The sequence below is a fragment of the Pristiophorus japonicus genome, chromosome 26 (assembly GCF_044704955.1).
Source record: "Pristiophorus japonicus isolate sPriJap1 chromosome 26, sPriJap1.hap1, whole genome shotgun sequence".
Lineage (NCBI taxonomy): Eukaryota > Metazoa > Chordata > Chondrichthyes > Pristiophoridae > Pristiophorus > Pristiophorus japonicus.
Genome location: NC_092002.1, coordinates 13,350,645 through 13,374,140, shown reverse-complemented (window position 1 = coordinate 13,374,140; position 23,496 = coordinate 13,350,645). Strand labels below are relative to the sequence as shown.

General features: G+C 47.5%; 1 protein-coding gene across 9 annotated transcripts in view; it reads right to left on the bottom strand.

Moving 5' to 3' along the window:
- Window positions 1–7,970: 7,970 nt before the first annotated feature.
- Window positions 7,971–23,496, bottom strand: part of LOC139239204 (heterogeneous nuclear ribonucleoprotein L-like) — a 60,798-nt gene continuing 45,272 nt past the window's right edge. For 8 of the 9 annotated variants that reach the window (XM_070867847.1, XM_070867852.1, XM_070867855.1 and 5 more), the window contains 3 exons: window positions 18,147–18,164; window positions 9,677–9,772; window positions 7,971–8,355 (listed from right to left, as the gene is read on the bottom strand). In XM_070867847.1, coding sequence (XP_070723948.1) covers window positions 8,309–8,355; window positions 9,677–9,772; window positions 18,147–18,164 — 161 coding nt within the window. In that variant the 3' untranslated portion in view covers window positions 7,971–8,308. Of the gene's footprint in view, window positions 8,356–9,676; window positions 9,773–18,146; window positions 18,165–23,496 lie in introns of those variants that run through there. The other variant, XM_070867856.1, reaches the window with a different exon arrangement.

Genomic DNA, 23,496 nt, shown 5'->3' with positions numbered 1-23,496 from the left:
TAAACACCGCATGCTTCATCTCCATGGACATCCGGACGCAGGCATATCCATGGAAGAGAGGCAGGCAGTCGGGCCGAACGACCACCTCGACTGCCCGCTACCTTGACCTGTTAATGGCCACCTTGGCCAGGCCCAGAAGCAGTCCAACAAGGAGGTGCTCCGATCTGCCCGCTCCCCGCCCCCCCCCCCCGCCTCACGGGGTGACCAAAGATCAGAATTGTGGGACTAAAGTGCAACCAAAAATTGAGGAGCAGCCCCATCAAAAATTGGAAGAGGGGCTGCATCCTCTCACACCCAATGTATACATGGAACACGGACTCCTCCAGGCTACAGAAATTGCAGGCAGCCTGGGAGTCTGTGAACCTGTGAATGTCTCTGCAGAAACCCACCCCACCACCCCCAGGTTGAGGGAAGTTTTATCTTCCCAAGGAGCATTTTCAGAAAAAATATGACACCTAGCCACATAAAAAGATATTAGAGAAGCTGGGGTTGTGCTCCTTGGAGCAGAGAAGGTCGAGAGGAGATTTGATCAAGCTGTTCAAAATCATGAGGGGTCTAGACAGAGTAGAGAGAAAGAAACTGTTCCCATTGGCGGAAGGGTCGAGAACCAGAGGACACAGATTTAAAGTGATTGGTGATATGAGGGGAAACATTTTTATGCAATGAATGGTTAGGATCTGCATTGCCTGAGAGGATGGTGGAGGCAGATTCAATCGTGCATTTCAAAAGGGAATTGGATAAATACCTGAAGAAAAAAATTGGCAGGGCTACAAGGAAAGGGCGGGAGAGTGGGACTAGCTGAAGTGCTCCTGCAGAGAGCCGGCACGGGCTCGACAGGCCGAATGGCCTCCTTCTGTGCTGTAACCATTCTGTGATTCTATGACAATACTGCGGATGCTAGAAATTCTCAGCAAGTCAGGCAGCATCTGTGGAGAGAGAAACAGAGTTAACATTTCAGGTCATCAGAACTGGAAAAAGTTAAGAGATGTAATAGGTGTTAAACAAGTGCAGAACCAGGGAAAGAGGGGAGTGGAGAAAGTTCTGTGATAGGTCGGAAGGCAGGAGTGGTTAATGACAAAAGGGATGATGGTGCATGGCAAAAGAGTAATGGGACAAGTAAAGAAACAAAAGATGGGTCTAGAGGAGGTACAAATGGGAACAACAGAATGGGGGCCGTGGTTATGATCTGAAATTGTTGAACTCAATGTTGAGGCTATAAAGTGCCTGATCAAAAGATGAGGTGCTGTTCCTCCAACTTACATTGAATTTCATTGGAACAGTGCAGGAGGCTGAGGAGAGAGAGGTCAGAGTGGGAGTGAGGTGGAGAAACCATTTTAAGCAGTATTATGACATGCATTTAATGAAATGATGCAGATTTATAAATACACGTTGTACCAGTTACTGAGTGAAATTACACATTTTATCCATCTGGAAATGATGTTGCCTCAGATTTCTTAAAATAGGTTGAATCCTACAACAGCCTTATTGTCGCTTTGCTGTTCCAGGAACAGACACATACCATTGAGGTGTCCTGCTTATATCACACAGGCAGCAGAGCCCAGTGTTGTAGGTCACAATGGAAAACATGCGACAATCAGTCATCGAAAGTGCTGCCCACTTAATTAGCACCTCTGAGTCTGCTGAGACGTCAGATGCATGGAAATTAAATAAGTATCTTCCGCAAGTCATTGAACACTGCATTTTACACTCAGATGCCTCACTGCAAGCTGTTTACGCTGGTGGCTAAAATTGTATCAATTTTTGTTGTGTAGGAAGCTTCCTGTGCAAATCGGTTATATAAAATTGCTGCTGTTTTTCTGCTGACAGGGTTTTGATTTGCATGATTCATTCTGCTTTACTTTTTTCACGGAAATCTAGCTTTACTAGGTGCTGCGAGCAGGCAGGTCTAGTACCTGTACTGTCCAATCTAAAAATAGCATACTCTATATGCAAAACATTCCTCCATTTTCTCCTAACAAGCACTAATTCTTTTATGACTTTATCTACACAGCCAAAACAAATATGAATGAAACAGTTGTAGGTATTCACTGGTCCCGTGGAGCTGGCAAATACCAGAGATGTGGGCCCTCTCCTGAAAATCACTATGACAGGTTATGCATATAGATCAGCCTAATGTCCTCCTCGCCCCCGCCCCCCCATAAAAGAGGGGGTAGCCAACACTACTGGAGCAGGTGGTACGGTAGCATAGTGGTTATGTTACTAGACTAATAATCCAGAGGCCTGAACTAATGATCCAGTGGCTATGAGATCAAATCCCACCACGGCAACTGTGGAGTTAATTAATTAATGATTAATAATGAATAAAAAAACTACAATCAATAATGGTGACCATGGAACTACCAGATTGTTGTAAAGACCCACCTGGTTCACTAACTCCTTTAAGGAAGGAAACCTGCTGCCCTTACCTGGTCTGGCCTATATGTGACTCCAGACCCACAACAATGTGGTTGACTCTAAACTGCCCTCTGTGGTTCAAGGCGGCGACTCACCACCACCTTCTCACGGGCAATTAGGGATGGGCTTATAAATGCCTGCCTTGTCAATGATGTCCACATCCCGTGAACAAATTTTTTTTAAAGTTAGCTAATTCCTTGACTCAGGTTTCTACAATGGCTCGGTGAGTGGCAAACATGCTCACACTTTACACCGATAGAATCATATAAACGTACAGCATGGAAGGAGGCCATTTCGACCCATCATGTCCACGCCGGCCGACAATAAGCTACCTAGCCTGATCCCACTTTCCAGCTCTTGGTCGGTAGCCCTGTAGGTTACGGCACTTCAAGTGCACATCCAAGTACTTATTAAATGTCGTGAGGGTTTCTGCCTTTACCACCCTTTCAGGCAGCGACCAGACCCCCACCACCCTCTGGATGAAGAAATTTCCCTTCAAAAATCCCCTCTAAACCTCCTATCAATTACTTTAAATCCATACCCCCTGGTTGTTGAGCCCTCAGCTAAGGGAAATAGGTCCGTCCTATCCACTCTATCCAGGCTCCTCATAATTTTATACACCTCAATCAGGTCTGCCCTCAGCCTCCTCTGTTCCAAAGAAAACAACCCCAGCTTATTGAATCTTTCCTCATAGCTAAAATTCTCCAGTCCAGGTAACATCCTCATAAATCTCCTCTGTACCCTCTCCAATGCAATCACATCTTTCCTGTAATGTAGTGACCAGAACTGCACGCAGTACTCTAGCTGTGGCCTAACCAGTGTTTTATATAGTTCAAGCATAACCTCACTGCTCTTGTAGTCCATGCCTTGGCTAATAAAGACCAAGTATTCCATATGCCTTGTTAACCACCTTATCTACTTTCAGGGATCTGTGGACCTGCACTTTACACCCACCTGAGTGAGCAGACGGGGCTTCGGTTTAACATCGCCTCCGAAAGACGGCACCTCCGACAGTGCAGCACTCCCTCAGCACTGCACTGGAGTGTCAGCCGTGATTTTGGTGCTCAAATCTCTACAGTGGGACTTGAACCCACAACCTTCTGATTCAGAGGCGAGTGTGCTGCCCACTGAGCATGACCTTAATATTTGCTGGAGCGAGGCAATCCAACGCTCACATTAATAAAGCCCGACAGTGGCAATTTATTTATTTAACGGGTACAGCTATCATTGGAATAGAAAAGGAATTTGGTCTGATTTTCACTCTCCAACATTTTATCAGTTACTCATTTAAGCAGGCTGACCTGTACCACCCCTTCAAGCAACAAGTACACATGGTGGGTGTTATGTCTTTAGATGCTCGAACAATGACTCCACGAGGCAGTGTGTTGTACTTGAACTGTAGTGCCCTTAGTCCTTTGTTTGTTAACTCCAGAGTGAGGATCACACCTGGTGACCTGCCTTTCATACTAGGCCAGGCACACCTGTATAGGTAACCTACAAGTCTCCCACTGCTGTGCCCTCAGGTCGCACAACTTGATATGGTACCAACAGTGGCCATATAAGATACATGACAGTGGGCAGTTCTCTGGCATGTAATCCTTGGTAATAATCATTAATCCTATGCCACAATTTTCAATTCACGACATGCACGCAAATGCAAAGGGGTTGAGTCTGTTCATGGAGACCACCCTTTGGAGACACACACCAGCTAGTCTCATTTCAGACCTAGTATAAAGGACTCTGGGTTAAGTTGCTCTCCATTTCTTTGAGGTATGTGGCAATTTATGTGGCTTTCCAAGACAAGTAAACTTTCACAATACTCCAGGTATTAACTCCTTGTTAATGCTTACCAGACCAGATAGCCATCTTGGATAGAGCTCCACACATTTAGGCATTTGGAGCGGGACTGGCATTGAAGCATGAATTCAACTGAGCTGGTGTTTGGAGCCTAATGGGTCAGGAAGAATATCCTTTTAGTCCATGCGTACCATATCCTACACACCAGAACAGATTGACCAACTTATCCTGGAGCACCACCGCAGAACTAAATTAGACTTCTTTTTAAAAAAAGAGTAGCTAGATCTAGGCTTTAATGGTTAATAAAGTGTTGTAGACCAATGTGTGTGGCTTCTATTTGGATATCGTTTGGTGGCACCTGAACATTAACCCTTGCTGATTCATACAATTCGCATGGCAGCAGAGACCTGGACCTCGGCCAGTCAGCAAAAAACTTGCACTTATATAGCGCCTTTTAGGACCTCAGAACATCCCAAAGTGCTTTACAAAGAATTAAGCATTTTTGAAGTGTCCCCGCTGTGGCGATGTAGGAAACGCGGCAGCTGATTTGCGCACAGCAAGCTCCCACAAACAGCAATGTGATAATGGCCAGATAATGTGTTTTAATAATGTTGGTTGAGGGATAAATATTGGCCCAGGACACCGGGATAACTCCCCTGCTCTTCTTCAAAATAGTGCCGTGGTATCTTCCATTGTAAAGCCGCAAGCGGACTGTGTGGGACTTCCAGGCAGCCACATAGTCTTAACGGGAACATTGGCTGTGGGTGAGTGAGTGAGAGAGAACTGGAATATAAACACCAGCACAGTTGGGCCAGATGACCTTTCTATGTCATTTACAGTGTAAATTGGCTACCACATCTATAGGAAGGAATAAGCATTTAAAAATATATGAATTCAAATTTTTCAAAATAAGTTATGATAATGGAGAAACCGTGGTCAAAACCGCTTTAACAACTTGCAATTATATAGCACCTTCAACATACTAAAACATCACAGGAGCATTATCAAACAAAATTTGACAAGCCATGAGATTTTAGGACAGATGACCAAAAGCTTGGTTAAAGAGGTAGCTTTTAAGGTGTGTCTTAAGAGGAAAGAGAAGCAAGGAGGTTCAAGGAGGGAATTCCAGAGCTTAGGGCTCAAGGCAGCTGAAGGCACGGCTGCCAATGGTAGAGAAATTAAATTCGAGGATGAGCAAGAAGCCAGAATTGGAGGAGCGCAGAGATCTCGGAGGGTTGTTGGAGATTATAGAGCTAGGGAGGGGAGAGGCCATGGAGGGATTTGAAAACAAAGAATTTTAAAATTGAGGCATTGCTGGACTGGAAACCAATGTAGGTCAGGGGTGATGGGTGAACAGCATCAAGGTTGCAAACAGTCTGGTTCAGACTCATACGTTTGGCAGGGAGAAGGATGGTGTCAGTGGCTAGGGAACGGAGTTTGTGGCAGGGACCGAAGACAATGGCTTCCCAATACTTAGTTGTAAGAAATTTATGCTTATCCAGTACTGGATGTTGGATAAGTAGTGTGACAAACCCAATGAGTAGGTGTATGAGAAGTTGTAATACTCCATGGGACCCAAGATTACTGTAATCTGGAGGTAACCATGCCTCATTCAATGGCCAGTTGCCAGAACTTCCCGACTTAATCTGGTTTAGATAGAAAGTCAGTGCCTCCAAGGGCACCTGCTGTTCAGAGAAAGACCAGAATGGTGGTATTTGGGTGTGGTAGCTCTGCATTGTCCCAAGAGAAACTGGTTAATCAGCAGGTACACCTATCCCATTTCAGGTCCAGTCTGGAGACAGAATTATGATAAGCAGCTCACCAGTTTGCTCACTCATCACATAAGAATGTAAGAAATAGGAGCAGGAGTCGGCCATTTGGCCTCTCGAGCCTGCTCCGCCATTCAATAAGATCATGGCTGATCTGATCTTGGCCTCAACTCCACTTCCCTGCCCGCTCCTCATAACCCTCAATTCCCCTATCATTCAAAAATATATTCAATGACCCAGCCTCCACAGCTCTCTGGGACAGAGAATTCCACAGATTCACGACCCTCAGAGAAGAAATTCCTCCTCATCTCCGTATTAAGTGGGCGACCTCTTATTCTGAAACTATGCCCCCTAGTTCTACATTCACTCAAGGGGAAACATCCTCTCTGCATCTACCCTGTCAAGCCCCCTCAGAATCTTATACATTTCAATAAGATCACCTCTCATTCTTCTAAACGCCAATGAGTATAGGCCCAACCTATGCACCTTTGCCGATCCTTCCAAGACTCCTGGGATGAGATATAATCACTGCATTTATGTCCAGATACAGATTGTGCTGCTAGGTTAACTGCACTAGGCACTGCTTGTATACCATCAAGAGGCTTTGATTAAACCCAGATCCACTTCGTGCAGCTAAAACCACTCTGCCACAAGGCTCAACTGGAATTTGTACTCTGGACAACAAAGATGGTTGCTGTTTTAGGTTGGTTACTGAAAAACACATTGGATTTCAGATCCTGAATCTTTCTCTTCCCCAAAAGGCAGTGGATGCTGGGTCAATTGAAATTTAAGACAGAGATATATTTTTGACAGGAAAGGGCATCAAGGGATATGGATCAAAGGTGGGTAAACAGAGTTGAGGTAGAGTTCAGTCATGATCTAATTGAAATGTGGAACCATCACAACAACCAGGATGCCTCTTGCCTCATCTTTTACATCACCCTCCTCTGCATTCGGCAAGTCATTGGTCGACATCTGCCACATGTATTGCAGCTCCTGCTGTTGCTTGGAAAGTGACAGTGGAAGGGTGAATAAAGGTGAATTGACACACGTTCCCCTCCCCATGTTCCCCTTGTTCACCCTTCCACCGTCACTTTCCAAGCAACAGGAGATGCAATACATGTCCACTTACCCTTTCCCACACCGCCACCCAGGGCAAGACTTACTACACAAGAGATTAACTCACAAACACTTCCTCCAATCTGATACACTATTCATTGTTCATGGTGTGGCTATTTCTAAATTGGGGAGGCCAAATACAGATTTGGAGACCATTTCACCGGACAGCCCCTTTGTGTGATCCCCCTGCAGCGTGCCATGTTTAACTCTCCCTCCCATTCCCACGGACCTCGCCACCTTTGATGTCGTACACTGTCGCAACAAAGCTCACCACAAACTTCAGGAGCAGCATGGCAATTTTCAGCTGGAGACTCTGCTCCGGCAATGTTAGCCGTGTCCTCCATTTTCTCAGCAGCAGGAGCTTGTGAGGTGGGGTGGGGGTCTTTTGCTCCTCCACAAGGAGAGGGGAGACTGCTAAACATTTGGGGCAGAGAACCTTCAATGAGAACAGAGTGCTGGCAAGGGTGTGGATCTTCTTGCCCCCGACAGATTCACTGGGTTTCACTTGCACTTTCAGCTTTAATTTCGGGACTGGTTTCATTTGTAGCTCCCTTTCCATTGTTTGTAGTCCCCATCTCACTGATGATCAATTATATCATCTAATGGCCTATTCACCCTCCTCTGTGACTGCTGTATCTGGTGTTTATACTCCTTTTCTCTCACCATTTTGTATGTCCTCACAAAAATTTACCTTTCAGCCTTCAGGCTTCACAAAAGGCTTGCACTCAAAATGTCACAACTGGTCTTTTGTCTTTATAGATTCTGACTGGCCCGCATTTACAGGATGGGCGTATGTTTGTATTGAGTGAGCTGCTGCCAAGGTAATGTACACACAAGGTACTTCGAACAAACATTACAAGGACTCGCAAAGACTAAAAGAATTGTTTTTATTAATACTTTATAACTGTAACACAAATAGTGTAGTTTTATGCAGTGCAGAGATCTTCCAATAATTAAACAAGTCCAAATAGTTGCTCGTACACACTAACCACTAACACGGTCACATTCCATATTTCACTAACCATTCATTCTGGGGAAAACTAAAAAAAATTGCCCTGGTACTGGAAAACGTACGATTCCATTTCACGGGTCTCACCACACGTTACAGCGTTTAAAAGAAAACAAAAGCAAAAAACACTTGAAACAAAACCAGATACATCAAAAGCAATGATCAGCCTCGTTGTGCTGGTTTCCAGCTCAGGATCTTGTTAGGCAGTTGAGAAGCACAGCTTCAGCGTGTAGAGGTCAGGCCCATCTGTTCAATTTAAAATTTTCAGAAAATTCAAGGGAAAAAAAAAAGAGACACATTCAACATTAGTAGGTAACGTGGCCATGAAACCTGACTGATGCCCAGTTCTGTAACTTACAGTTCTGTAACAACGCACCTATGAGAGAGTGCAGTCCTGAAGGCTTGAACAATTCCCTCGTGAGTACAGCACAGTGGGCTAATGCAGCAGATGGGCTGGAAACAGGCCTGCAATTCCCAAAGTTTTTTGGCTAACTTTTTCCTTCTCCTGGCTTGACAGACACCTTTGCACAGGGCTCACTCCGAAACTGCTAACCACCCCCCTCCAACTGGCTGCCAGAGCGTACCAAAGGACCGCCACCCAGAACTCTCCCTCCCGACGAAGATGTGCCGTATCTTCCTGCTCGCTGCAGCTCAGATTAGTGACCGAGTGGATCGAGACTCAAAACTCCATCCATCGGTCCCACTAATGCAGAGTGTCAGTGAACTCACTGTCCTTTCCCCTAACCAGGGAGTTTTGTTTTCCATTAGTTTACTCTCCTGAAGACATTGATACACTGGGGTACATTCCATGGGCCCCAGCAGACCCTTCAAACCCCATCCATTCGTGAAATTTTATAGCACAAAAACAGGCCATTCATCATGTTCCACACAAGCCTTCTCCCACTCTTCTTCCTCTAACCTGATCAGCATACTCTATTCCTTTTTCTCTCATGTACTTGTGTAGCTTCCCTTTAAAGGCTAAATGCTATTCACCTTAGCAAGATCCACATTCTAACCATTTCTGGATAAACAAGTTTCTCCTGAATTCCTTATTGGATTTATTAGTGACTATCTGCTATTTATGACCTAGTTTTGGACTCCCCCACAGATAGAAACATCATCTACCTTATCAAACCCCTTCACAATTTTTAAGACTTCTATTACGTCACCCCTCAGCCTTCTCCCTGCTAGAGAAAAGTGCCCCCGCCTGTTCGGTCAAAGTTATAACCTCTCAGTTCTGGCATCATTCTTGCTAATCTTTTTTGCATCTTTCCAGTGCTCGTCTCTTCTTTAAAAAAGTGTAAATACCGATACACCCTCCCTCTCGCCTAGCACTCCCTGCAGTCACACACCCTTACGAAAGTCAGTAGGTTATTCAAGTCAAAGGCCAAAAATGTAGGATACGAAACAAGTTGCTTGCCCAATGGTTTGGGTTTCATACATCAACAGATTAGCGATGAATAAGCAGCAATGTCCCTCAAAACACTATTTGCAAGGTTCAGAATCCTTTACAGTGGCTCGGGTAGCACTTCTGTACCAAAGTGATACTTCATTAAAAGTAACATACCTGGATTTTTTAGCCTGTAGTGATTAAGCATAACCAATGCCTCAAAAGCATCATTCTTTGTTTCATATTCCAGGAGGCCAGAAGAACTCTTTTCACCTACAAAATGAGAATTTGGGGGAGTTAACATGAACTTTTTTTGCATTGAATTATCTAGATCTAAACTCAATTTCTGATTATCTTATATGGATCAAGAAAAAAAATCTATAGCGACATCATAAATTTGATGCTTCCAATCAGGGACCTTTTCAGCTTTTCATCAAAAGACTTGTGTAATGTGTAATCGAAACTAACAGCTGTCCACTAAACATACCTCCACCTAATGCACCAAAATAGCCCATTACTTAACACTCTGTGCTGGGCTCCATATAGGTGGCCAGCAGCCTTGAAATATCACAACTGAATTACTCAAAATTAGGCAAGTTCCAAGGTGTGCTTGGAATTCAGTACATTCATTTTAAGTCTCCGCCCATGAGAGAAACAACAACATGTATTTAGATAGCGCCTTTAATGTCGGAAAATGCCCCAAGGCACTTCAAAGGAGTGTCATAAAACAACATTTGAGACTGAGCCCCACAAGGAGATATTAGGGCAGGTGACCAAAAGCTTGATCAAAGAGGCAGGTTTTAAGAAGCGTCTTAAAAGGAGGAAAGAGAGGTGGAGAGTTTTAGGGAGGGAATTCCAGAGCTTGGGGTCCAGGCAGCTGAAGGCACGGCCGCCAATGGCGGAGCAATTAAAATCGGGGATGCACAAGAGACCAGAATTAGAGAAGAACCAATATAGAATAGAATCATAGAATAGTTACAGCACAGGACGCTGCTATTCAGCCCGTGCCGGCTCTCTGCAATAGCACTTCAGCTAGCCCCACTCCCCACCCTTTCCCCATAGCCCTGCATTTTTTTTTCCTTCAGGTACTTATCCAATTCCCTTTTGAAAGCCACGATTGAGTCTGCCTCCACCACCCTCTCAGGCAGTGCATTCCAGATCCTAACCACATTCTGTGTAAAAAAGTTTTTCTCATGTCACCACCTGTGGTTCTTCCACCAATCCGCTTAAATCTGTGTCCTCTGGTTCGCAATCCTTCCGCCAATGGGAACAGTTTCTCTCTATCTACTCTGTCTAGACCCCTCATGATTTTGAACACCTCGATCAAATCTCCTCTCAACTTTCTCTGTTCTAAGACGGGCGATGTTAGAGGTGGAAATAAGCAGTCTTAATTATGGTGCGGATATGTGGTCAGAAGCTCATTTCAGGGTCAAATATGACACCAAGGCTGTGAACAGTCTGGTTCAGCCTTAGACAGGTGCTAGGGAGAGGGATGGAGTTGGTCGCTAGGGAACAGAGTTTGTAGTGACTACTGAAGAAAAAGGAAATCATGCTCAACTTATTTCTAGCTATGCCTGCCTTTTTACAGGATACGTGAAACATTCTTTGTCCCAGTCCTACTCGGGTCCCCTCCCTGACCTCCCTTTCCAGTACACTGAAGACAGTGTCTGTGCCGCTTCCCGCTCTCGCCCTGAACTGGAAAACGGGAGTTACTTTGCTTTCAATTTCTACCCGTCCTCCCTCGCCATCACATGACCCATCTCTGACTCTTCCATTCCGCGACTTCTCCATCTCTGGGGACAGACTGTCCATCAATGTCTATTATAAGCCACTGACTCCCACAGCTCCCTTGATTACACTTCCTCCCACCTCTGTTCAGTTCTGTTCTCTCCGTTTCTCCATTACATCTGTTCTGACGATGCCACCTTCCACACCAGTGCTTCCAAAACATCTTCCTATTTCCTCATTCGAGAATACCCCTCCACTGTGGTTGACAAGAGCCTTCGATCGTGCCTCATTTCCCACACTTCTGCCCTCACACCTTTCTCTCCGTCCAAGAACCACGATAGGATCACCTTTCACCCACCAGCCTCCACATTTTCCATCGCGCCCCCGGCCTCTCCCCCTGCTGGATCATCCTCCACCAGCCCCAGCGCAATGCTACCACCAAACACATCCTCCCCATCTCTTTCAGCAATTCCCTCTGCGACACCCTGGCTCACTCTTCCATCACCTGGTCCCCCTTCGTTGCAAGCGCAGGAGATGCAACACCTGGTCTTTCACCTCCTGCCTTCCCACAAGCCGGGGCCCCAAAAACTCCTCCCCAGGTGAAGCACCAATTTATTTGTACTTCCAACTTGGTATACTGCTCACATACTTGTTGCTTCTCACAAATGTGGTCTCCTTTACACTGGGGGTCGAAACACAGATTGGGTGATCGCTTTACTGAACACCTCTATTCAGTCCCCAAGCACGATTCCAATTCTTTACTTCTCCCTCCCACTTTGACCTCTATGTCCTTGGCCTCCTACATGGTTCCAATGATGCTCAACACAAGTTAGGGGAACAGCACCTCATCTTTCTATTAGACACTTTATTTCCAGCTTTAACATGGAGTTTAATAACTTTGGATCTTAATCACTGCTCCCGTTTTCTCGGACTGCAGACGTTGGTAATGGAGGATGGCTGCACCAGGGCCACTGGGAATGGAGGAGGAAGCGCTGGTGCTTTGGATTGGGGCAGTTAGTGGGATGGTCTGCACCCACAGGGTCTACCCACCTTTCTCCACCACTTTCCTGGGCCACGGGAGCATTCTACTCTTTGCTAGATTTTCCCTGCTTCCCTCCACCTCTGCAATGCCGCTGTAACCACTTACACCTCCTCTGAACGCAACTTTATAACTTTACTTGGCCCTTTACCACCCCCTTTTGCCTTGGACCATCATCCCTTTTGTTATATGATCACTCCTACCCTCCACCCAATCACAGACCTGTGTACTTGCTTAAAAACGATTCATCACGAACATCTTCCTGTTCGGATGAAAGGTTATCGACTTGAACTGTGAACTCTCTCTCTCTCTCTCCACAGAGGGTGCCTGACCCTGCTGAATGTTCTGTAGCATTTTCCGTTTTATTACAACAAGCCAATTCTGTTTTTTTTTTTTTTAAAGTTCCCCTTTATCATAGTACTCACAATGCAATACTGTTTGAACACCAACGGATCCACACAGAAATATGATGTTCCAGAACAGAATACATCTGTTTGAGTATCAGGAACAAATAAATATTAACAGGATTGTGACGATTAGTTCGCCTTGCTCAATTTAACCAATTTTTCTTCATGTTTAAATAAATTAACGGTGTCCCCCCCCCTTACAGAAAATAATTAATAACTCTCCCTTTCACGCTGATGAATTAAAGGCATAGTTATTCACTTCAAGACATCACTTAAGAACAAATAAACTAATACTCGACAAAAGTCAAAATAAGCACGTCTTTTTTGGAGTGGCGCACACAGATCGAATCCCAGTCTGTGGCGAGTTAAGTAGTCTCAGCTGGCGTGGATGTTAAAGAGCAACTTATAGCCGGTGAGCCTTCGGCCTGAGTAGGGTAGAAATGAACTTGTTCGATTTCCAGTGAACTCTTCTGGAAAGCACTCGTGTCGACGTCAAGAGAAAAGAAAAGACGCATTTATATAGCGCCGTTCAGGAAGTCCCAATGCGCCTTACAGACAATGAATTACTTTTTGGAGTGCAATCACTTATGAGAAAAACTCGGCAGCTAATTTACACACAGCAAGCTCCCACAAACAGCAATGTGATAATGACCAGAAGATCTGTCTTTTTGTGCTGTTGATTGAGGGATAAATATTGGCCCAGGACACTGGGGATAACTCCCCAGCTCTTCTTCAAAATAGTACCATGGAATTTTTTACTTCCACTTGAGGTGGCAGATGGGGCCTCTGCTTAACGTCTCATCCGAAAGTCGGCACCTCCGACAGTGTAGCGCTCCCTCAGCACTGCACTGGGAGTGTCAGCTTAGACTTGTGCTCAAGTGTCATGGAGTGGGACTTGAATCCACAACCTTCTGACTCAAGGGCAAGTGAGCTACCCACTGAGCCACGGCTGAAAGGAACAGACACTGGACCAATGCCCTCCATTGATAAATAAACTGTCAGTGCCAGATACACACAGACTAAATCACAGCAAGTGTCGCCGTGTTTTAGGAGAAAAATGGAGAAAATTGGCTCAGAAAGAAGTGCGGGGATATAGAAACATAGAAAATAGGAGGAGTAGGCCATTCGGCCCTTCAAGCCTGCACCACCATTCAATATGATCATGGCTAATCATGCAACTTCAGTACCCCACTCCTGCCTTCTCTCCATACCCCCTTATCCCTTTAGCCACAAGGGCCACATCTAACTCCCTTTTGAATATACCCAACGAACTGGACTCAACAAGTTTGTGTGTTAGAGAAGTCCACAGGTTCACCACTCTCTGGATGAAAAAGTTTCTCCTCATCTTGATCCTATATGGCTTACCCCTTATCCTTAGACTGTGACCCCTGGTTCTGGACTTCCCCAACATCAGGAACATTCTTCCTGCATCTAACCTGCCAATCCTGTCAGAATTTTATATACTTCTATGAGATCCCCCTCATTCTTCTAAATTCCAGTGAATATAAGCCTAGTCGATCCAGTCTTTCTTCATACGTCAGTCCTGCCATCCTGGGAATCAGCCTGGTGAATCTTCGCTGCACTCCCTCAATATCAAGAATGTCCTTGCTCAGATCAGGAGACCAAAACTGCACACAATACTCAAGGTGTGGTCTCACCAAGGCCCTGTGCAACTGCAGCAAGACCTCCCTGCTCCTATACTCAAATCCTCTCGCTATGAAGGCCAACATGGTATTGGGTTATACTGACATGTGCTGAATCAGGATCATCAGCAAAACAGTCTGGGATGTGTGTCTGATTCTAATCAGGCTCTGCAACATTATAACTATGAGACATTGGCTGGAGGAATTCCAGACAGACTTTCTGTTACAAATACTGGAGACCTCTGTCCGTGAAATGTCGGGTTTGGAGACGAGTGATTTTTATATAGAGTAACATAGCACGGTCTGATCTGACATCCACTGTTCACCAGTTAGATCAAGGCCTACCTAAAACAGATTGCTATTGCCCCAATGATTCATTTGTTAGAGCGCCTGTACAGAGGACATGAAACCAAGTTCAGTTCCTGCTTTGTCGAGTTAGCCGATGACATCTGGGATGATAGCAGGGATGTTACAACCACATACCGATATAAAAAAAACTGCTGCAGTTCCCCATTCCAGGTCACTATCTGGGGAGTACTGGTGGAAAGTGTGCGGGTGTGGACAAGATTGAGCCAGAATGCTCACCACAGTTGAAGAGCATGCTGAAATTCAACATCTGGAGACGATGAATGGCCACTTGGGATGAGCCCTTAGAACCGTCTGAGCAAGAATCATTGTTGGGGGGGGGCGGGGGGGGTGTGATTCTGGGTGAGCGGAGGAATCAGGAGACAACCATGCAGTGTTACAGCGAGGAAGACAAGAGCTTCTGACAGTTGCATCTTTATTCATAGTTTGTCACCAACAGCATTGCTGGAATAAAATGCAAATGTAACCCACTTGCAGAAGGCATAGTGCACCCACAGAGGTGGTTTCAACTCCCACCTCCAATGACCTGCCAGAGGTAAATGCAGACAAAACTCATGCCTTAAACATCCCCACCTGCAGGCAAGAGAGCAGAGTTATATAAGGAAGGAAGGAAGGCTGCACTCAACAGAACAGTCACCGATTTTAAAAGTGCAGAAACACATTTCCATCCCATTGGCTGTTACAGGATCTTCCCGGCAATACCAAGAGTCAATTTCCTTCATGAACCATTTCTGCAAGCTTAACATTCCACACGGTCACTGATTTGACTCAGCCAGACTGTGCTCAGTAAATGATAGATGTGCCAGATAGATCCCATGAGCGAGCGGTCTCTCTCCCTCTAATCAAGATCTTTATTTTAAAATTCTCATCCTTGATTTCAAATCCCACCTTGGCCTCACCCTTCCTATTTCTAATCTCCTTCAACCCTATAATCCCCCTTGACCTCTGCGCTCTGCCTATCCTGGCCTTTTAAACATCCCCAATTTTAATCGCTCCACCATTGGCGGCCATGCCTTCAGTTGCCTAGGCCCCAAGCTCCAGAATTCTCTCCCTAAACCTCTTTTACCTCCTTTAAAACTCCTTTTCCTACTTAAAACCTACCTCATGCTATAATATGTCCTTATATGGCTTGGTGTCAAATTTTGTTTTTTTTGTAACACTCCTGCGAAGCGCCTTGGGATGTTTTATTACGTCAAATGTGCTATATAAATGCAAGTTGTTGTTGTAGTAAAGACACTTCGTGAGTGAGGCAACTCAAACAGGCTAGCAACAACAACCTGGTATGAGGAAATACAAGTTCAGAGACTTGAAAATCTGGGACTTTTTCATGAGTTCAAGTCTTTCTTAAACTGATGGGACAGGGTAGATAGAGGCAGATTGTTTCCAGTAGTTGATGGGTCTGGAACAAGAGGCCATACACAATTAAATACAAGAGATTTAGAACAAAGCAAGAGAAATTTCACCACACACAGCTGGGAGGCTGCAGCATTCACTTCCGGAGTCAGTAACTATGTCAACATTCAAGATGGCTGCTGGTTATTGGGCTCCCATACCTAAAATAAAAATGGGGCAGATGGCAATTTTATCCCATTACCCCCGAGGTGAGTTCTTGATTGCTGCCTGGAGCAGGTTTCTCCCCGACCCTGCAGGCAGAGTCCTCCTGGGCAGCTCCTGACCTCCAAGCAGGTTGTCTGATTGTCCTCGACTGGGAGCCAAGGACAGGAAGATCTGAAAGATGGAAGGCAGGGGAGATGCAGAAAAAATGTAGCTGTTTAGAATTTGCCCTCCAGGTGTTAGGATGCATGTAAATATCCAGGGGCCCAGGAGAGGCGCGAGATCGGGGCCCAAAAGAGGCGAAGGGCCCAGGGGGCAGCACAGGCCGGGCCAGCCCACACTGCGATGTGTGCGCACACTAGGTCCGTGCAGCAGAGCTGATCTCCAGTCGTCTTGGTTAATCCTTGCCACTGGACCAAGACCTAGTTCTGTCAAGCCCGTGTGGTGGCTGGTGTGCAACGGTCACTCGACGTTAAAAAAATTCACGCACAGGCATCTTAAACCCTTCAGGATGTAGTTCTGGATCCGGAATATTAGGTCCTTCATTGAAATTCATCCCTTTTCATTGTGGAAGCAAGTCATCATCATAGGCAGTCCCTCGAAACAAGGATGATGATGCAACATTCAAGATTAGTACGTTTTCTTTTCACGCCTGAAGGGAAATTTTACAGAATTTACAGCACAGAAACAGGCCATTCGGCCCAACTGACTCATATCAGTGTTTACAACCTCCTGTCTCAAGAGTAGAGTGTGCTAACCCACTGAGCCACAGCTGACACACAATCAGAAATCTAGCTGGGTTTAATGGAAGTTTTATTGCTCCACAATGTTTATAAACCGGTTCTGGATCTCCTGCACATGCGGAATGAATTGATAATTGGACCAGGATGCATAACTATAATTCAGTCTCCACTTTCAAGTCATAGACTGCATCCTCATTTTCATATTTCCATTATAGATTCCTACGCTCACACTGGTTTTTGAAGCTGCATTGGAAAATGGTCATGCTTGATGAACATTGGCCCCAATGTTTATGGAAAGGGAACGGGAGCAACAGTCAGCGGCCACGAAACACGGGAAAGGCAGTGGTCCTGTCGAAACTTAGCGGCAGAACCTCATTGATTTTTTAATAATAAAACTCAAGTTTGACTGGCTGTCGTGCGGCAGATTAATAATTTAACCCCTTGCTCCCACTGCCTGTCCTGGGGTAGGGGTTAAAATTCTACTGTCGAGCGAGTATATTTACAGCCTAGCAGGCAACTTTCATTATAAATGTGGGCATTGGATCTTCATGGAAAAAGGTGACAGGAAATGGTGCGTAGATGCAAGAAAATTATTATAGGTCTACCTACATAAATTTGTAACGAAACATTTCTTGCTATTTACTGACCTGCGATCATGAAGACTGAAAGCTGTGTAGGCAACATCCATTTCAGAATGTATTAAAATACAGTGGGAGTAGGTCAGGAACTTGGGCGGTAGGGGTAGGTCAGGAACTTGGGTGGTGGGGGCAGGTAATTCTTTTGGAGGGGAGGTGGGAGAAGGTCTTAACCTGTGAGAGTGAGCCCTGTCTGTTCCAAGTGAGCTCTTCTGTCTGGAGTCAGCAGTCAGAATGGCTCGAATTACACTTTGCAAAGAGAAACTGCGAGGTGTGTCTTATCCTCCAAGTGGGCCAATCAGCAATCAGGACATGTCATCAAGGGGGCCCAATCAGAGATTTAGGTGTTACAAATAAACACGTCCTTTACAAATCTTTATTAAAGTTCAGAGCTCAGAGCTTTAAAATTATATGATCAGCTGTCATCTGTAATCCATCACAAACTACTTCCACCAGGTAAATACTTCAAAACTCAAATACCAGCGAAGGAAAGCAGATGATATTGGGAAAGGAAAATGAATTTGGGTCCTACCTTGATTTCCTTTTGATCCTGTTGAAGGAGGTTGGAAAATGCCAAAGATCATGAAAGAGCACAAACATTGTCAATTGCAGACTTTCCAACCCCCAGAGAATTCATATACAACCTACAACATAAGCTATTACACAAAACTATAGTGCCAGGCAAGTATGAAGAATAATTCCTGCTACGGTGACATCAGCAATGCTCCCGCTAAGATGCACATGCGCCCAGCGACCTGAAGGGTCCTGCCCAGGCCGCTCAGGAATTTGTAACTAAACCCTTCTTGCTCAGTACTGACCCGAGATAGTGAAGATTATTGAAAGCTGCATTTAGAGAATTGATTTGTGCGCAACACCCATTTCAGAATATATTTAAATACTGCCGGGCGGGGGGTGGTGGGGGGGAAAAGAGATCGAGATATCGGGGGGCGAGAGAGAGATCGCCGAGATAGTGAAGATTATTGAAAGCTGCATTTAGAGAATTGATTTGTGCGCAACACCCATTTCAGAATATATTTAAATACTGCCGGGCGGGGGTGGTGGGGGGGAAAAGAGATCGAGATATCGGGGGAGAGAGAGATCGATCGAGATATCGGGGGCGAGAGAGAGATCGATCGAGATATCGGGGGGCGAGAGAGAGATCGATCGAGATATCGGGGGGCGAGAGAGAGATCGATCGAGATATCGGGGGCGAGAGAGAGATCGATCGAGATATCGGGGGGCGGAGAGAGAGATCGATCGAGATATCGGGGGGCGAGAGAGAGATCGATCGAGATATCGGGGGGCGAGAGAGAGATCGATCGAGATATCGGGGGGCGAGAGAGAGATCGATCGAGATATCGGGGGGCGAGAAGAGAGATCGATCGAGATATCGGGGGGCGAGAGAGAGATCGATCGAGATATCGGGGGGCGAGAGAGAGAATCGGGGGGCGAGAGAGAGATCGATCGAGATATCGGGGGCGAGAGAGAGATCGATCGAGATATCGGGGGGCGAGAGAGAGATCGATCGAGATATCGGGGGGCGAGAGAGAGATCGATCGAGATATCGGGGGCGAGAGAGAGATCGATCGAGATATCGGGGGGCGAGAGAGAGATCGATCGAGATATCGGGGGGCGAGAGAGAGATCGATCGAGATATCGGGGGCGAGAGAGAGATCGATCGAGATATCGGGGGGCGAGAGAGAGATCGATCGAGATATCGGGGGGCGAGAGAGAGATCGATCGAGATATCGGGGGGCGAGAGAGAGATCGATCGAGATATCGGGGGGCGAGAGAGAGATCGATCGAGATATCGGGGGCGAGAGAGAGATCGATCGAGATATCGGGGGCGAGAGAGAGATCGATCGAGATATCGGGGGGCGAGAGAGAGATCGATCGAGATATCGGGGGGCGAGAGAGAGATCGATCGAGATATCGGGGGGCGAGAGAGAGATCGATCGAGATATCGGGGGCGAGAGAGAGATCGATCGAGATATCGGGGGGCGAGAGAGAGATCGATCGAGATATCGGGGGGCGAGAGAGAGATCGATCGAGATATCGGGGGGCGAGAGAGAGTCGAGGATATCGGGGGCGAGAGAGAGATCGATCGAGATATCGGGGGCGAGAGAGAGATCGATCGAGATATCGGGGGGAGAGAGAGATCGATCGAGATATCGGGGGGAGAGAGAGATCGATCGAGATATCGGGGGGAGAGAGAGATCGATCGAGATATCGGGGGGAGAGAGAGATCGATCGAGATATCGGGGGGAGAGAGAGATCGATCGAGATATCGGGGGGAGAGAGAGATCGATCGAGATATCGGGGGGAGAGAGAGATCGATCGAGATATCGGGGGGAGAGAGAGATCGATCGAGATATCGGGGGGAGAGAGAGATCGATCGAGATATCGGGGGAGAGAGAGATCGATCGAGATATCGGGGGGAGAGAGAGATCGATCGAGATATCGGGGGGAGAGAGAGATCGATCGAGATATCGGGGGGAGAGAGAGATCGATCTCGAGATATCGGGGGAGAGAGAGATCGATCGAGATATCGGGGGGAGAGAGAGATCGATCGAGATATCGGGGGGAGAGAGAGATCGATCGAGATATCGGGGGAGAGAGAGATCGATCGAGATATCGGGGGGAGAGAGAGATCGATCGAGATATCGGGGGGAGAGAGAGATCGATCGAGATATCGGGGGGAGAGAGAGGGGAGAGAGATCGATCGAGATATCGGGGGGAGAGAGAGATCGATCGAGATATCGGGGGGAGAGAGAGATCGATCGAGATATCGGGGGGAGAGAGAGATCGATCGAGATATCGGGGGGAGAGAGAGATCGATCGAGATATCGGGGGGAGAGAGAGATCGATCGAGATATCGGGGGGAGAGAGAGATCGATCGAGATATCGGGGGGAGAGAGAGATCGATCGAGATATCGGGGGGAGAGAGAGATCGATCGAGATATCGGGGGGAGAGAGAGATCGATCGAGATATCGGGGGGAGAGAGAGAGATCGGGGGGAGAGAGAGATCGATCGAGATATCGGGGGGAGAGAGAGATCGATCGAGATATCGGGGGGAGAGAGAGATCGATCGAGATATCGGGGGAGAGAGAGATCGATCGAGATATCGGGGGGAGAGAGAGATCGATGGAGATATCGGGGGGAGAGAGAGATCGATGGAGATATCGGGGGGAGAGAGAGATCGATGGAGATATCGGGGGGAGAGAGAGATCGATGGAGATATCGGGGGGAGAGAGAGATCGATCGAGATATCGGGGGGAAGAGAGAGATCGATCGAGATATCGGGGGGGAGAGAGAGATCGATGGAGATATCGGGGGGAGAGAGAGATCGATGGAGATATCGGGGGGAGAGAGAGATCGATGGAGATATCGGGGGGAGAGAGAGATCGATGGAGATATCGGGGGGAGAGAGAGATCGATGGAGATGAGGGGGGAAGAGAGAGATCGATGGAGATATCGGGGGGAGAGAGAGATCGATGGAGATATCGGGGGGAGAGAGAGATCGATGGAGATATCGGGGGGAGAGAGAGATCGATGGAGATATCGGGGGGAGAGAGAGATCGATGGAGATATCGGGGGGAGAGAGAGATCGATGGAGATATCGGGGGGAGAGAGAGATCGATGGAGATGAGGGGGGAAGAGAGAGATCGATGGAGATGAGGGGGGAAGAGAGAGATCGATGGAGATGAGGGGGGAAGAGAGAGATCGATGGAGATGAGGGGGGAAGAGAGAGATCGATGGAGATGAGGGGGGAGAGAGAGATCGATGGAGATGAGGGGGGAGAGAGAGATCGATGGAGATGAGGGGGGAGAGAGAGATCGATGGAGATGAGGGGGGAGAGAGAGATCGATGGAGATGAGGGGGGAGAGAGAGATCGATGGAGATGAGGGGGGAGAGAGAGATCGATGGAGATGAGGGGGGAGAGAGAGATCGATGGAGATGAGGGGGGAGAGAGAGATCGATGGAGATGAGGGGGGAGAGAGAGATCGATGGAGAGGGGGGAGAGAGAGATCGATGGAGATGAGGGGGGGAGAGGAGATCGATGGAGATGAGGGGGGGAGAGAGAGATCGATGGAGATGAGGGGGGAGAGAGAGATCGATGGAGATGAGGGGGGAGAGAGAGATCGATGGAGATGAGGGGGGAGAGAGAGATCGATGGAGATGAGGGGGGAGAGAGAGATCGATGGAGATGAGGGGGGAGAGAGAGATCGATCGAGATGAGGGGGGAGAGAGAGATCGATCGAGATACGGGGGGAGAGAGAGATCGATCGAGATATCGGGGGGAGAGAGAGATCGATCGAGATATCGGGGGAGAGAGAGAGTGAGAATCAGATCGATGGAGATATCGGGGGAGAGAGAGATCGAATCGAGATATCGGGGGGAGAGAGAGATCGATGGAGATATCGGGGGGAGAGAGAGATCGATCGAGATATCGGGGGGAGAGAGAGATCGATGGAGATATCGGGGGGAGAGAGAGATCGATGGAGATATCGGGGGAGAGAGAGATCGATGGAGATATCGGGGGGAGAGAGAGATCGATGGAGATATCGGGGGAGAGAGAGATCGATGGAGATATCGGGGGGAGAGAGAGATCGATGGAGATATCGGGGGAAGAGAGAGATCGATGGAGATATCGGGGGGAAGAGAGAGATCGATGGAGATGAGGGGGAAAGAGAGAGATCGATGGAGATGAGGGGGGAAGAGAGAGATCGATGGAGATGAGGGGGGAAGAGAGAGATCGATGGAGATGAGGGGGGAGAGAGAGATCGATGGAGATGAGGGGGAGAGAGAGATCGATGGAGATGAGGGGGAGAGAGATCGATGGAGATGAGGGGGGAGAGAGATCGATGGAGATGAGGGGGGAGAGAGAGATCGATGGAGATGAGGGGGGAGAGAGAGATCGATGGAGATGAGGGGGGAGAGAGAGATCGATGGAGATGAGGGGGGAGAGAGAGATCGATGGAGAGGAGGGGGGAGAGAGAGATCGATGGAGATGAGGGGGGAGAGAGAGATCGATGGAGATGAGGGGGGAGAGAGAGATCGATGGAGATGAGGGGGGAGAGAGAGATCGATGGAGATGAGGGGGGAGAGAGAGATCGATGGAGATGAGGGGGGAGAGAGAGATCGATGGAGATGAGGGGGGAGAGAGAGATCGATGGAGATGAGGGGGAGAGAGAGATCGATGGAGATGATGGGGAGAGAGAGATCGATGGAGAGAGGGGGGAGAGGAGAGATCGATGGAGATGAGGGGGGAGAGAGAGATCGATGGAGATGAGGGGGGAGAGAGAGATCGATGGAGATGAGGGGGGAGAGAGAGATCGATGGAGATGAGGGGGGAGAGAGAGATCGATGGAGATGAGGGGGGAGAGAGAGATCGATGGAGATGAGGGGGGAGAGAGAGATCGATCGAGATGAGGGGGGAGAGAGAGATCGATCGAGATGAGGGGGGAGAGAGAGATCGATGGAGATGAGGGGGGAGAGAGAGATCGATCGAGATGAGGGGGGAGAGAGAGATCGATCGAGATGAGGGGGGAGAGAGAGATCGATCGAGATGAGGGGGGAGAGAGAGGGCGAGGGCAATCGGGGGAGTAGAGCGATCGAGATCGGGGAGGGCGGCCGATCGGCGGGCAATTGGGGCGGGGGGGGGGGGGGGGGGGGGGAAGAGAGAGAGAGAGAGAGAGAGAGAGAGAGAGAGATCGATCGGGGGGAGGGGGAGGGTGAAAAGAGAGAGAGATTGGTGGTTGGGGGAGGAGGGGAGAGAGATGACGGAAGAACATGATTCTGTTCTAAAGTGGGGTTGAGCAAGAACGTGATCCAGATGGTAAGTTTGGATGAAATCCCGAAATCACAACACTGTCCCTAT